Source organism: Papio anubis, chromosome 4 (assembly GCF_008728515.1).
Source record: "Papio anubis isolate 15944 chromosome 4, Panubis1.0, whole genome shotgun sequence".
NCBI classification, from domain to species: domain Eukaryota; kingdom Metazoa; phylum Chordata; class Mammalia; order Primates; family Cercopithecidae; genus Papio; species Papio anubis.
The window spans coordinates 1,961,038-1,976,649 of record NC_044979.1 but is presented as its reverse complement, the minus strand read 5'-3'; the positions used below and the strand labels follow the sequence as shown (position 1 = coordinate 1,976,649).

General features: G+C 53.9%; 1 protein-coding gene across 1 annotated transcript in view; it reads right to left on the bottom strand.

The window, feature by feature from the left end:
* Window positions 1-12,198: 12,198 nt before the first annotated feature.
* LOC116274425 overlaps window positions 12,199-15,612 on the bottom strand; it is a 6,659-nt gene continuing 3,245 nt past the window's right edge. Inside the window, exon 2 of the mRNA XM_031664942.1 lies at window positions 12,199-13,171. Coding sequence (XP_031520802.1) covers window positions 12,991-13,171 — 181 coding nt within the window. The 3' untranslated portion in view covers window positions 12,199-12,990. The remainder of the gene's footprint in view (window positions 13,172-15,612) is intronic.

The window sequence follows — 15,612 nt, the reverse complement described above, 5'->3', positions numbered from 1 at the left end:
CAAATAAAACAGATCTGGCCATAAGCCACTAGATTGCCTTTATCTTTCTTAAAATACTTTCAATGTTTATCAAGCTGTTTATTCATCATCTAAGAAGTTTTGCTTAATAAGGACAAGATCTAAGAAGTTTTGCTTAATAAGGACATTAAGTTTTAGCAGCATTTCCAAGGATAGGTAGGTTGTAGCAAACACTTGAGCACTAGAAAACGGCGTACAGGCTCCAGGGTAACGTCCAGTACCACGGTGCTCACTCCCGCGGGCAAGGCTGGCACCAGGGGCTGGAAGCGCCCACCTGAGGGCTCCCAGCAGGCAGCCTCAAACACAGGGTGAGGACAGTGTAGGAGGCGTGAGGAGTCCCTGGTGCTGATGGTATGGGAGGCGTGCAGGCTCCCTGGTGCCAGTGGCACTTGGTCTCATCGTTAGCACCAGACACAGGATTGCACACGTACACCCAACACCAGCCTGGAGCCAGGCTGGCCGATTGCTGCAGCATCTCTTCCCATCCCAAAATGTTGACTTCACATGCCTCATTTCCTGCTCCAGCTTCTGACTGGATACCCTGGAGTACTCCAACCAGCAATATATTTTGTGCTAGTCCCACCAAGGCAGGGCTCGAGGGATGGGCTGATGAAAGGCAGGAATGCTTGTTCTTCAAAGATGCAGCTATAGGCCAGAGGTGGTGGTTCATGCCTGTAATCCCAGCACTTTGGGAGGCCGAGGTGGGAGGATTGCTTGAGGCCAGGAATTTGAGACCAGCGTGGGCAATATGGGGGGACCCCCATCTCTTACTAAAAACTATAAAAATTAGCTGGGCTTGGTGGCATGTGCCTGTGGTCCCAGCTAACTCGGGAAGCTGAGGTGGGAGCATCACTTGAGCCAGGAGTTCGAGGCTACAGTGAGCTCTGATCACACCACTGCATTCCAGCCTGGGCAACACAGCAAGACCCTGTCTCAAAACCAATCAACCAACCAACCAACCAAACAAACAAAATGCAGCTGTCCACACAGGAAGCTATATTGTAGCAGGAGGAGCCGCAGACAAAACTCCTCAGACACCGGATTAAAGAAGGAAGAGGTTTTTTATTTGGCTGGGAGCGTCGGCAGACTCGCGTCTTAAGAGCCGAGCTCCCCGAGAAAGAAATACTTGGCCTTTTTAAAGGCTTACAACTTTAAGGGGTCCACGTGAAAGGGTCGTGATAAATCGAGCAAGCGTGGGAAACATGACTGGGGGCTACATGCATCAGCTAACAGAACAGAAAGTTTTACAATGCTTTTTTCATACAGTGTCTGGAATTTACAGATAACACAAGTAGTTTAGGCCAGGGGTTGATGTTATTATTATTACTTTGTTTAACTTCTAGGGCCGGGTGATGGTGCCAAGGTTGTCTGGCTATTTATCTTACTTTTGTTTCTCTCTCTCTTTTCTCCTGTCTTGTGAACTAGGCAAGGTGGGGGGAGGAGGGCAGCAGGAGTAGTAGTGGTCTCCTTCCTTAATATGAAGTGACCTCTTGTTTTACTGAGACGCTTTGCTTACAAGTTGTTGCAGGAACAGCTCACCTCCCCAGCAGGCTGGGCAGAGCTCTTTCCAGGCCTGTTGGGAACAAAAGGTGTTCCTTGCATGCTTTGGGTGTTCACTTTCGGGTGATCAGCAGGAAACAGTGACCTGCTCACTGCCTCGGGAAGGAGCTGTTCTTGCTCCCGGCAGGTGGGACCCTGAAGTCAGCCCAGATTCCTCACGGCTCCACCCTCAGGACTGGGGAAGGAGAAATCAGAATTCCTGGGAACTGTCAGAAATTCTCACAATCATACGTTAGTCTGTATTCGTCCTATAACGTGTTCTTTTCATGTTTTTAAGTAATGTTGACTCACCATCATGATAAGAGTAAATCATTTTCTGTGATAGAATCATACTAAACATTTCGGGGCTTTTCTGTTTACAAAAAAGATTTAATAATAAATCTGTGGTTCAGTGTTATTTAAAACAGATCTGTACATGTACAGGTTTCTTTTTGTTTCTTTTTTTCTTTTTCTTTTTTTTTTTTTTTTGAGATGGAGTCTCGCTCTGTCGCCCAGGCTGGAGTGCAGTGGTGCGATCTCGGCTCACTGTAACCTCCACCTCCTGGGTTCAAGCCATTCTCCTGCCTCAGCCTCCTAAGCAGCTGGGACTACAGGCGCCCGCCATCACGCCCGGCTAATTTTTTGTATTTTTAGTAGAGACGGGGTTTCACCGTGTGTGTTAGGATGGTCTCAATCTCCTGACTTCGTGATCCACCCACCTCGGCCTCCCAAAGTGCTGGGCATACAGGCTTGAGCCACCGTGCCCGGCCTACAAGTTTCTTATAGGTAACAAAAATAAAATAAAAATAATAAACAGTATATAAAACAGATCTGGCCATGAGCCACTGGACGGCCTTTATCTTTCTTAAAATATTTCCAACATTTATCAAGCTGTTTATTCATCATTATGGAGATCTAAGAAGTTTTGCTTAATAAGGACATTAAGTTTTAGCAGCATTTCCAAGGATAAGTAGCTTGTAGCAAACACTCATGCACTAGAAAACGGCGTACAGGCTCCAGGGTAACGTCCAGTACCGCAGTGCTCACCCCCGTGGGCAAGGCTGGCACCAGGGGCTGCGCCCACCTCAGGGCTCCAAACCACAGCTTCCTCCCTACTGGAGCCCAGGAGGCTCGCCCAGCAGGAGCCGTTCTCCTCCTTTCTTTGTATGTTTGTTTTGAGACGGAGTCTTGCTTTGTCGTCCAGGCTGGAGTGCAGTGGCACCATCTCACCTCACTGCAAACTCCACCTCCCGGGTTCAAACGATTCTCCTGCCTCAGCCTCCCGAGTAGCTGGGATTACAGGCGCCCACCACCATGCCTGGCTAATTTTTGTATTTTAAGTAGAGATGGGGTTTCACCGTGTTGGCCAGGCTGGTCTCAAACTCCTGACCCTCAAATGATCCGCCTGCCTCAGTCTCCCAAACTGCTGGGATTACAGGCGTGAGCCGCCATGCCCGGCCAGTTCTCCCTTTTGTCTTGGTGAAGGGCCGCGGGGTGGGGTCCACTGACCGTCAGCAAGACTGTGAAGCAGATGTTGTCTCCTTAGTGTCCTGGACTCCACGTCCTCTTCTGGAACCCCGACCCCTTCCCCAGACAGACACCCAGCACTCAGCTCTTGTCCAGCCAGCTCAGGAGGCAAGAACTCACTGGCACCTTGGAATGAAGGGTGCGTAAGGCCCTCCTGTACATGCCCACATGCTAAAGAGAAGACCCATGGGAGGACATTGTGCACCCCGAGGGGGTCGAGTCTTGGGAAAGGCCTAAGTTTTTGCGGTCCGTGAACCCAAAAGTATCTGAGACAAGTCTCAATCAATTTAGAAGGCATATTTTGCCCAGGTTAAGGTGTGCCTGTGACACACCTCAGGAGGTCCTGATGACATGTGCCCAAAGTAGTCAGGGCGCAGCTTCTTTTCATACATTTCAGGGAGACAAGACACGTCATCAACACATGTAAGATGGCCGGGCGCGGTGGCTCACGCCTGTAATCCCAGCACTTTGGGAGGCCGAGGTGGGCAGATCACCTGAGATCAGGCGTTCCAGACCAGCTTGGCCAATATGGAGAAACCCAGTCTCTACTAAAAATGCAAAAATCAGCTGGGTGTGGCGGCGTGCCCTGTAGTCCCAGTTACTTGGGAGGCTGAGGCAGGAGAATCACTTGAACTGCAGAGGCGGAGGTTGCCGTGAGCCGAGATCGCACCATTGCACTCCAGCCTGGGCAACAGAGCAAGACTCCAACTCAAAATAAATAAATAAATAAATATTAAAATATATATGTGTAAGACGTACATCGGTTTGGTCTAGAAAGGCAGGACAACTTGGGACCACTCGAAGCAGGGCCTTCCAGTTAATAGGTAGATGAGCAACAGAGGGTTGCATTCTAGGTCTCTGATCAGCCTTTCACTGAAAATACAATCCACATGTGAGAGGGGGTAGGGGAAGGGCCACGTGTGCCTTAGTCTGGCTCCGTGAAACAACAGGGCAGAGGAAGCAGTCAGATACGCATTTGTCTCGGGGAGCAGAGGGATGACTGAGATCTGTCCTTTGTCTGCGCCTGTGAAGGTGAGCTGTCCACTCACATGGCCAGGGTGAAATCCCACACAACTGCTCTAGGGGAAAGATCTTGAGCCCCACAGGGAATTTCCTTGTGCACAAATTGTGAGGGAGGTGTGTGGCCTTTGTTTTTTTTTTTTTTTTTTTTTTTTTTTTTTTTAATCTCTGTAGCTGTCTTATTTGGGAATAAAATGGGAGCAGGTTTGCCTGATACAGTTCCCAGTGTGACTTTTCCCTTTGGCTTAGTGACTGTGGTCCCAAGATTTATTTTCCTTTCACAGGTCCTTGAGAACTAATAAGGTAGCCACCCACAGCTTCATGAACGCAGGCAGAGGACATGAGACTCCTGGGTCAGACACAAAGGTCTTTATCACCTTCGGTAGCGCAGAGGCAGGGCCAGCATGTCCGGGCACCACAGCTCCTGAGCCTCAGCTCCCATTGGGGGATGTGAAGAGGGCGAGGTACCCCTGCAAGCAGGGGTGTGCACTGCAGGAGATGACCCTGTTCTCATAGAACCCGAATCTTTTATAACAGGCAGTCAGCATACCTGTCCTGAGCTCCTGAGTGAGACCCTCTCTCTTTCTTCCAAGGATGTCTGCTGTACAAGCGTCCCTGAAAAGACAACCTGAAACAAAGGCTCTGGTCACAACTATACAAAAATACCAGAGACCCAGGGAGAGTCACCTCCCAGCCAGATGATCCTCTGGGCTTCCACCATGGAGCAGAGGAGCTTTGTTAGGCAGTGGACTGGGGGAGACATTTGGGAGCAAGGCCCAGGAGTGGTCAGTGATGGCCTGGGGCAGGACAGAGCTGACTTCCCTCAGCTCACACAGACATCTCAGAGAAGCACTGGCTGGGGTCCCCTGGCCATGACTGCCATCCACAGGGGCACAGGGACAAGAGTGAGAGTAGCCTCTGCTGCTGCTTGCAAAGCCCTGGAAAGAGCCAGCCCTGGGCAAAGCCAAGAGTCGCAAGGAGCAGGGGTGTCCTGTGGCAGCCCTGTCCATCCCTGTCACTCTGCCCGTCACCTCCTGGGGCGTCTCTGGAAGATCTGAGGCTTCCATGGAGAGCCCCACCCAGACTGGTTCTCCTGGAAATGCCAGCTCCTCCCTGCTCCGGGGACCTGCCTTTCCCTGAACAGGCCCCTCTGTCTCAGCAAGATGGCAAGCTCAGCTTGTTCATACTCACATGTAAATGACTGAATGACGAGAGCCTCCCGGGCAGAGGAGGGATCAGGGGGCGGACTGGGTCTGTCAGGAGGGTTTTCTCCAGGGGGATTGGGAGACGTTTCTCAGGGGCTGGGGTTGGGTGGAGGTACCTGCCTGCTTCAGCCCTGCCCAGGAGGCATGGGGGCACCCAGGGATGACTGAGGAAGGGGCTCAAGCGCAGTGTGGGGCTGTGTGTGGGAAGGCAGGAGCCAGGTGGAGGCCCAAGGGGAAGGGAGTGAGTCAGGCGGGGCAGTCAGACAGGCTTGCCTGGTGCGTCAGGAGGCAGGCCCAGGACAGGTGTGTGTGGGGGGGAGGGGGGGATGCACGCTCTTCAGCTCAGCCTTTCAAGCCAGGGCTGCCTCTGTCCCCGATGCTGCCTCATCTGGGGTCGCATCTGACCCTTCTGTGGCTGGAAACAGCACCGCCAGCCACTCCTGAAGTCACTTGCCTTCCCTAGGGCTTTGGTGCCCAGGGCACCGTGCACATGTGCTCTGGGAAGGAGCAGCACAGGCCGTGCTCACCTGGGCCAGGAGGGCAGGGCCTCAAGGCTGCAGGGAGACTCAGGGGAGGGGAGAGGGCTGAGGGTGCTGGGAGGATTGGGGGGATTGGGAGGTGCTGTTTCCCACCCCCAGGTGGCTGGAAGCGAGCACAGTGGCCCAAAGCCCCTCCAGGTGAAGGAAGAGGGAAAGGTCCTGGGAACCATCCATGCACCTGTGAGTGGGGCCAAGGCCTTGCCCCAGGACACGGCGAACCCTGCACGGCCCAGCGCAGCGATCGGGTGACCCGTGCGGCTCCGGTTGCTTCCCAGTTACTCTTGGCCACGCACGCAGCCTGGAAGCTGGAGCTCTGCGCTGGTTTCACAGCCCTGGAGCCTGGGGGAAGAACCAGTCGCCTGAATGGGGATGGGGAGGCGCAGGGGTGCCAGGGGGCCCTTCCAGGGGGTGCAGTTCTGCCATCCAAGGTCCAGAAAAATGACACAGGAAGAAGAGTTAGAATAGATTCTGAGCCGGGCGCGGTGGCTCAAGCCTGTAATCCCAGCACTTTGGGAGGCCGAGACGGGCGGATCACCAGGTCAGGAGATGGAGACCATCCTGGCTAACCCGGTGAAACCCCGTCTCTACTAAAAAATACAAAAAACTAGCCGGGCGAGGTGGCGGGCGCCTGTAGTCCCAGCTACTCGGGAGGCTGAGGCAGGAGAATGGTGTAAAAAAACCCGGGAGGCGGAGCTTGCAGTGAGCTGAGATCCGGCCACTGCACTCCAGCCTGGGCAACAGAGCGAGACTCCGTCTCAAAAAAAAAAAAAAAAAAAAAAGAATAGATTCTGAATCGTTCAGCCTCAGCAGGAAGGAAACCCCATCCCTGCTCCACCACCTTGAGGACCTAGTGCCAGGCACAGAGGGACAGGCGCTGCAGGACCCCGTGTATGCGGCCCCTAGAATTCTCAGACTCCTAGAGACAGGAAGAAGACTGGGGGTGCCAGGGGACGGGAGTCAGCGTTTCGCGGGGACAGAGGTTCAGCTTGGAAAGATGGAAGGTTCTGCAGACGATGGCGGTGATGCCTGCACGTAAGTGCGAATGTGCTCCATGCCACCGAACTGTGTGCTTGAAAACGGTTGAGATGGTACATTTTTTGTTATGTTAGATGAGCTTTACCACAATTTTTAAAAGATCAAGAAGTGAGCTGGGCGCGGTGGCTCACGCCTGTAATCCCAGCACTTTGGGAGGCCAAGGCAGGTGGATCACCCGAGGTTGGGAGTTTGTGACCAGCCTGGCCAGCATGGTAAAACCCTATCTCTACTAAAAATACAAAATTAGCCGGGGTGGTGGCGCATGCCTGTAATCCCAGCTGCTCAGGAGGCTGAGGCAGGAGAATTGCTTGAACCCAGGAGGTGGAGGTTGCGGTGAGCAGGAGATCGTGCCATTGCATTCCAGCCTGGGCAACAAGAGCGAAACTCTGTCTCAAAAAAAAAAAATCAAGAAGTGAAAATTTAGACCATGATCCCCACGTGAAAGCGGATGAAAATCGGCGGAGAGGGTGAGGCCAGTGGAAGGCAGGGGAGGACAAGGGCAATTTCACTTTGGAAACCCACTCCAGGGGGCCTCGGCCAGGAGCTGGACTGCCGCGGGGGATGCTGCACCCCTACTCTGCAGAGGAGGAATCCCAGCCGGGGAACGGGCGGCCCGAGGTCACAGAGGGGCGTGCCGCCAGGGGTGTGGCAGGAGGGCGGTGGGGAGGAGGCCGGAGGCCAGGGCAGTGTCTGAGGCTGCGTGCGGGGGCCGTGTGTTCACCTGGGCGCCGGGCTGCAGAGGGGGGTCGCAGGGCCGATGGGAGAGGATGGGGGCTCCAGCCAGGCCTTCAGAGACTGCGTGCTTGGAGGACATTTGGCATCACTCGATACTAACATGCAAACGTGAGCCCCAAGAGCACGTCAAGGGTGTTCCCAGCTGGGCTCTGGGAGCTAAGACAAAAGCCAGTGACCTCCCACCCGCCGTGGCAGGACACGCAGAGCGTGGTCTCCACACAAGAGGCACGAGCCTGCGGACCAGGGAGGGCCCCGGGCTGGCATCACATAGCACAGCGATGCCAGCAGCAGCACAGTCTCAGGCTCTCCCTGCCCTGATGATTCTCCACTCCCGACACAAGGGTCATGTGGTCCGGAGGGACCTTTGGCCCAGCTGCAGGGGACCAGCTCAGGAAGACCCTCCTTGGCTCCGTATGGGTCAAGACGATTCCTCGTATCCATGTAGAGGCAGAACGTGCTTCTGAAAGGACAGATGAGTGACCGTTGCCTCAGCTGCCTGCGCCCTGAAGGGCTCGTCGATCCTGTTGAATGTTCTGTTCTCCAGGACCTCGGAGAAATCGTGTCGCAGTTTAAGGTCCCGGCCTTGCCGCCACCCAGACCTCTCCTTCCCAAACCTTTAGTGAACAGCAGCACCAGGAGGGCTCACTGAGCGTGTGCGCCGGTGCCCCTGTGAGCGTTGTGTGTGCGTATGTGTGCATGTGTGTATCTGTGTACATGTGTATTTGTTTGTAGGTATGTGTGTATCTGTGCGAATATGTGTGTGTGTGGGTGTATATGAATATGTGTGGGAGGGTTGTGTGATGTGTGTGGGTGTGTTACACGTGTGTGTGCTTGTGCGTGTACATGCAGCTCTGCAGTGGGCCTGGCCTTGCCTGGTCCTGGGGGAGGCCAGGACCATGGAGTCCTAGAGTGGGTACCAAGGGCCCGTGTGTCCGCGTGGAGCTGGACATGCTCCTGGGGGCCATGCACCCTGACCCTGGTCCTCTCCAGTGAAGAGGCCAGGGGCGGGCAGAACTGGGTCAGGCTCCGGGACACAGCTTCACCCTGTCAGCGCAGCGAGGGCTGAGGCGGACAGGGGAGCCCTAGACAGCCCGTCCCTGGGTGGGCCTGGCCTTCCCGGCCCTGACTCAGCGTGAAGGGCCAGACAGGGCGCGGCCGCCCACGGGGATTCCCAGTTCCAGCCCCAGCCCAGGGCCCAGCCCCTCCCAGCGCTGGGCGAGGCCCCAGGTGAGACCTAAAGATCCTCGGGCAGGGACAGCAGTGCATGTACCTTCCAAGACAGGGACGCTGCTGGTGGCAGGAGGGCTCCAGGCCCCTGCCTTTCTTCCCAGGCGCTGGACCAGGCAGTGCTGGGCGTGGTTCTCAACATTGCCCGAGAAAAAGTGTGAAAAGTGCACACAGGGCTCTGGGGTCTACACAGCTCATGGCCCCCTGAGGGCAGGGAGAGCTGCTACCCAGGCCAGGCCTCTGATCCCACAGTCTCAGGCCCTCCCTGCCCTCATGAGTCTCCACGCCCAACACAACGGTCACGTGGTCTACAAGGACCTTTGGCCCAGGTGCAGGGACTATCTCAGGGAGACCCCTCCCTGGAGGACTTGTTCTCTGATCTCCTGCAGGGTATTTAGGCTGAAAGTGCAGAGATGAGGAGTCGGACAGAGGGTCTGCAAGCTTAGCGCTTCAATACATGCTCCGCTCACCTAGGCAGCCATGCGATACAGGTGGCTTTGGTAAAATTCATAGGAGCCACCCGGTTTGGCCTGAGCTCCTGCTGCTACAGGCCTGGCAGACCAGACCAAGGCACGGCCCTCGTGCTCCACATCTCACGCCAAACCACTTCATCTACTTCCAGGAAACCAGGGAGACGAGGCAGCCCGGCCGAGCGGGTGGCTCCACGCCTGTAATCCCTGCACTTTGGGAGGCTTAAGGCAGGTGGATCAGATGGGAGGATGAGATATCCTGAAACCCGTCTCTACTAAAATACAAAAAATTAGCTTGGTAGGTGGCAGGAAGCCTGTGATCCAGCCTGGGAGGCTGAGGCCGAGGAATGCTTACGAACCTGGAATGGGGGCTTGCAGTGAGGCAGGAGATGGCCACTGCACTCCAGCTTGCAGTGGGCGAGGAGCTCCTCAAAAAAAAAAGAGAGACTAGCCCCAAGCAAGCCAGGTTTTGTTGGCATGATGAGTGAGGCCCTCTGGAACCTTCCAAGGCAGGCCACTTGGAAACCACCAATCTGCTTTCGTTCACCGTCTACTTCCTCAGCCCCTTTGTCTAGAACCAACTCCTCTACCCTAGCACACTTAGAGCCTTCTTCTGTTCTATAAGTGATCTGTGCCTGGTTCTAGAGTTGCAAAAAGGCTAGTACAGACATTCAGTTGGGCTGGGTACGGTGGTTCAATACCATAATCCATCACTTTGGGAGGCTGAGACGAGTGAGGATCATCTGAGGTCAAGAGTTCCAGCTTGACCAGCATGGAGGCACCATCTCTACTAAAATACAAAATTAGGCATGGTGCTGTAATCCCAGCTACCGGGAGGCTGAGGAGGAGAATCGCTTAGACCAGGGAAGTGAGGAGGTTGTGGTGAGCCGTCCGAGCCACTGTACTCCAGCCTGGGCACTTGAGTGAAACTCATCTCAAAAAAAAAAACAAAAACAAAACTTTCAATTGTGGCTGGGCACAGTGAGCTCCTTGCATAATCCCAGCACCTTGGGAGGCCAGAGGCAGGCAGATCACCACAGGCCAGGTTCCAGGCTGGCCTGACCGGCGATGGTGAGACTACATCTCATAAAATGCAGAGTAGCAGTGGGCCTTCTGTAATCCCAGCTACTCAGGAGGGCTGGGCAGGAAATCACTTAGACAGAGGAGTTGCAGTGAGCCAAGATTGTGCCCTGCATCACGCCTGCGTGAGTGAACTCATCTCAAAAGAAAAAAATGCTGAGTTTGAGTGTTTTGTTTCTTTGTTTTTAGACCTGATCGCTCTGTAGCCAGGCTGGAGTGAAGTGACCGATCTCAGCTTACTGCAAGCTCCGCCTCGGGTTTGGTGGTCCTGCCTTGGCCTCGGGTAAGCTGGGACTACAGGCACCACATGAGGCTGTGTTTTTGGTTTTGTATTTTAGCAGAGATGAGAGTCCTCTTTAGTGTTGGTCATAAATTCTGACCTCAGGTGATCCTCACGCCTTAGCCTCGAAGGGCTGGGATTACAGGCATGAGCCACCTGTGACCCATATTCTAATTTCTTTTTTATCAGTTGTAAGCTTAGTGATGGTCTCACAAGCGTAGACGAACCTCCAGTGTGACTCGATTAGCCTACTCACTTGGCCATCTACGTTCATTGTTTTCCATGGGCTAAGCTGTTGCTGAGCACCTGCCTTGAGGTATCTAGAGTGGCGTGGTGCAGCTGAGACAGAGACCCAGGCCTGGACCTCTACGGCTTCCAGCCACTCAGCCTGGAGCACCAAAGAGCAGAGTTCATTCGCCCGTCATAGGAAGATCATGCAGGAGACATGTGGTCTCAGGCATGAGGATGGACCCAACACACAAAGTGATCCATTACCCAGAGCTGAACTCTGAAGAAGGAAGGAGGGGGTTATCAGGGGTGGGGAAGTAGGGGAAAGACAGGCCGTGGTGGGAAGGAGGGAGGGACCCCAGGCAGAGGGGCAGCCTGTGAAAGAGAAGAACAAGGACACGTGATTCCTTTGTGAGGAGGTAGGCGCTGGCGATCACACATGGGAAGCTGGGGCTCTGCTGCTTCCAGGGCTGCACATTTTGTCCTGAGGGATTTTAAGCTGAGGATGGTCTGGAACAGGCGTGAGAGCCTCCTGAGAGAGCCCAGCCCTCATGCTGGAGAAGCTAGGGAAGCTTGGTGCCAGCCCAGGCTAGAAGCGACAGTGTAAGCCTGCAGGCAGGTATCGGGGGAGCCCGAGCCGTGCGCTGCCTCAGCAGGGAGGCCATGAGCAGAGCCCGTCTCAGAGGCCCTCGGGCTCAGCCATTGCTAGAGACAACATGGCAAGGCCCAGTGGTACCAGCCTTCCAGTTCTGGGGCGGGTGAAGGACTCCGCTTCCATAACTGTCTTGGTGTCCGGAATTCCCTCAGCCTGTGAGATCGTGAGTGGTACAGAGTGAACCATTGAACCCCAACATCCCCATGAGCCCTGCACAGTGAAAGTCCAAGAAAATATCATGAAATGGTAGGACATTCTCAGTTTACAGCAAAGAGACCTGAGGTGAAGAGAGTGAAGGATGTGAATACCAGCCAGGCTCAGTGCGGCTGGGGTCACGGAACTCCCACGCAGTACCCTGGCTTGGGGCTGGGATGGGTTCCTGGGCTCCACCATCCTCCCTACCCTATGCTGTCTTCAACCCGACTCTACACTGGGGTGGTCTACTCTACCCAGGCTGGAGTGCAGTGGCAGATCTGGAGTCACTGCGGCTTTACCCCAGACAAGTGATTCTCACCTCAGCCTCCTGGTAGCTGGGGTTCTGATGCCTGCCACTCACGTCAGCTAATTTTTTGTATTTTTAGTGAGGAGCGGGGTTCACCTTTTTGGCTTTGAGCTGGTCTCCTGACCTCAAGTAATCTACCCGCCTCGGCCTCCCAAAGTGCTGGGATTATAGGTGTGAGCCACCGCACTGGCCTGAACAGCAGATCTTTAATTTCCATTCTTTTCTTTCACTAATTCGGGCTATTGATTGCCGTGCTGCTCTCGGGAGGGGATAACACAATCGGAGGGAATTCCCCTAGGCAAGAACTGTTTCTTCATCTCCCATCCTAGGCTCTGAATTCCCCAGCGATTTCAGAGGCAGTTTCTGATAAGCCAAAAACAGATATACAATCCAGCGGAAAGCCCCCTGTGGCTCTGACTGGTGAGAATATCCCAGGTGATTTGGACACAAGCACCTCTTCCTGGCTGGGCATTTGATTAAGGAAGAAACGCCCTGTGTTATGTAAGATCTGTGTCATCTGATCCATCAGGGTTTCTTGTCCAGATGCTCAGGCTGAAAAGGTACCTTCGGTCCGAGGTCACGGCCTGGGAAGCGAAGGCCATGATGGCGGGCTGGATGGGTCATAGGTCACGGTCATGGGCTCCAGGCCCTCAGACCCCACCTCCAAATGCCCAGTCATCCTGCTAAGGCGTTTATAGCATAAATCATATTTAACCTTCGAAGTTGTTAGACACAGTCAACATGGTACTTCCATATTTTGAGTACGAGAACCACATTTAACATCAAGAGATTATCATGCCCTCTCAAGTGGTCATGGTTATAATTTTGTTATTTACTGAAAGAGAAAATTCCGAGGGACTCCAAAACCACTGTAAATTCAGGAATGTTTACAGGAGCTTGTGTCTCATTCATTTCAAAAGCCCGTACATTTCATTTCATAGCTTCGCAGGACACGTGTGATTCACTCACAAGGCTTGCTGTGCTCAGGAACTTCCAAATCTTAGAGTGAGGCGGCCACGTCCAGGGGCTGAGGTCCGCTGTGAGGAGCCCCTCGGCTGCAGGTGCCGGGGTGGGGCTGCGTTCAGACAGCCTTGAGGGGCCGTGGGCCACCCTGTGGGTGCAGATGAGCTTCTACCGGGTTGTGCATGCATTAGGTGTCCCCAAAGTGTGCAGAGAGGTAGGTACTCTATGTTGCTGACTGCAGTTTAGGCGTCATGTAGTGAATTAAAGAAGAGGTCATGCTGGTTGGGTGGGCACAAATCCAGCTGACAGGTATTCTTAAGAAGAAGGAAATGGGCGATGCAGGTGGCTCATGCCTGTAATCCCAGCCTTGGGAGGCAGAGACAAGCCGGATCGCAGTCAGGAGATCGAGTGTCACTATGCTGTAATTGAAACCCAATCTCTACTAAAAAATACAACAGCGGGTGAGGTGGTGAGTATAATTCCAGCCCTCAGGAGGCTGAGGCAGGAGAATGGGTAAACCAGAGGTGGAGCCACAGTGGGGCAGATCAGGCACTGCCTCAGCGAGAATTGTGAAACAAGACTGTATTAAAAAAAAAGAAGAAAGAAGAAATGGCCAGTGCAGTGACACACACCTGTAATCCCACTTTGGGAGGCCAAGGCGGGTGGATCGCATGAGATCAGGAGTTCAGGATAACCCGCCAACATGACAAACCCCGTCTCTACTAAAATACAAAAAATTAGCGGGTGTGGTGGCGGCCTGTCCAACCTGGAGGCAGAGGCAAGAGACTCACTTGAACCAGGAGTTGCAGTGGTGAGATTATACCACTGCGCTCCAGCCCTGGGCAACAGAGGTGAGACTCTCAAAAAAAAAAAAGAGGGTGGGGCAGGCAGGGGAGGAGGCTGTGTGACACAGGCAGAGATGAGACGGGTGCATCCCACAAGCCGGGAGAGACCAGGGTCTCAGCACTACGAAAGCAGCCAGAGTACCCTGGGAACAGGCTTCCTCAGGAAGGGAACAGTTCTGCTAATTTCACTCCTGGCCTCGGGCACCTTGGGAAAACTCCTTCATTCTGAGCGTGCATTTGACAGTGCCTGGAAAACTGGTAGCTATATTGCTCCTTTGCTGATTAAAACAGTCCACATGTGGTTATTAAAAGTGCACAGGCAGGCCTTGATGGCTCGCTAAGCAAATGCTTTGGGAGGCCGAAGGAGGATCACGAGGTCAGATCGAGCCATCCACAGCTAGCTGGTGAAACCCGTCTCCACCTAAAAATACAAAACTAGCTGGGGCCGGGTGGCGCCTGTAGTCCCAACACTTTTCAGGAAGGCTGGCCGGGAATGGCGTGAACCTGGGGCCGGAGCTTGCAGTGAGCTGAGATCGGCCCTGCACTCCAGCCTGAGCTAACTCAGGCAGTCAATCTCAAAAAAAAAAAAAAAAAAAAAATTACAAGGCCAGCTGGCTCAAGCCATAATCCCAGCACTTGGGAGGCAGGCGAGGCGGATCCACGAGGTCAGGAGGGACCGAGGGTATCCTTGGCTAACTCACAGTGAAACCTAGTCTCTACTAAAAATACAAAAAAAACAGCCAGGTGAGGTGAAGGCCTGTAGTCCCAGCCTTTCGGGGAGGCAGGAGAATGGCGTGAACCAGGAGGGCTTGCAGTGAAGCTGAGATCATGCCGCTCCAGCCTGAACCCAACAGAAGCCAGAGACTCATCTCAAAAAAAAAAAAAAAAAAGCGCCTGAAACCCTTGCCCAGAGAGCCCCTCCACCCAGTGGCGTTGTGCAGCATCCACCTTGGCGTTCCAGCTGGCACAGCCAGGAACACAGCCAGCATGCCTCTGGAAGTCGGGCCTCCTGGCATTTCTTGTACTGGCTGGTGTGTGTAATGTGGTGTGATGTGGTGGTGTGTGCTATAGCGGTGGCATTTGTGTGGTGCTTATATGAGTGAGCGGTGGCATGGTGTGGTATATGTATATGGTGTGTGGTGTGTGTTGTATTGCGTGGTGTGTGTGTGCATGTGATGTGTGTGACGTGATGTGGGGTGTATGTTATGTGTGGTGTGTGCTGGGTGGCATGTGGTGTGTTGTGTGTGCTGGGTGGTGTGTTGGCCTGTAGGGTGTGCGTGATATGTGGTGTGGTGCGCTGGGTGGTGTGTGGTGTTGCCTGGTGTGTGTGTGCTGGATAGTGTGTGGTGTGTTGTGCGTGTGGTGTGTTGTATGTGTGTGTGCTGGGTAGTGTGTGGTGTGTTGTGTGTGCTGGGTGGTGTGTGATGTGTGGTGTGTTGTGTGTGCTGGGTGGTGTGTGTGGTGTCTCTGTGTGATATGATGTGATGCCATATCTATATGGTATGGTGTATTGTACGTATTTTTGTTGTGTGTGTATACTAGGTGGTGTGGCAGGTATGTGTGCTGGGTGGTGTGTGGTGTGTGTACTGGGTGGTGTGTGGTATTTGGTGTGTCATGTTGCATGGTGTGTGATGTGTGTGTGTTCTGTGGTGTGTGGTGTGTGTGGTGTGTGCTGTGGTGTGGTGTGTGGTGTGTGCTGTGTGTGGTGTGGTGTGTGTGGTGTGGGTGTGTGTGTGAAAGGTGT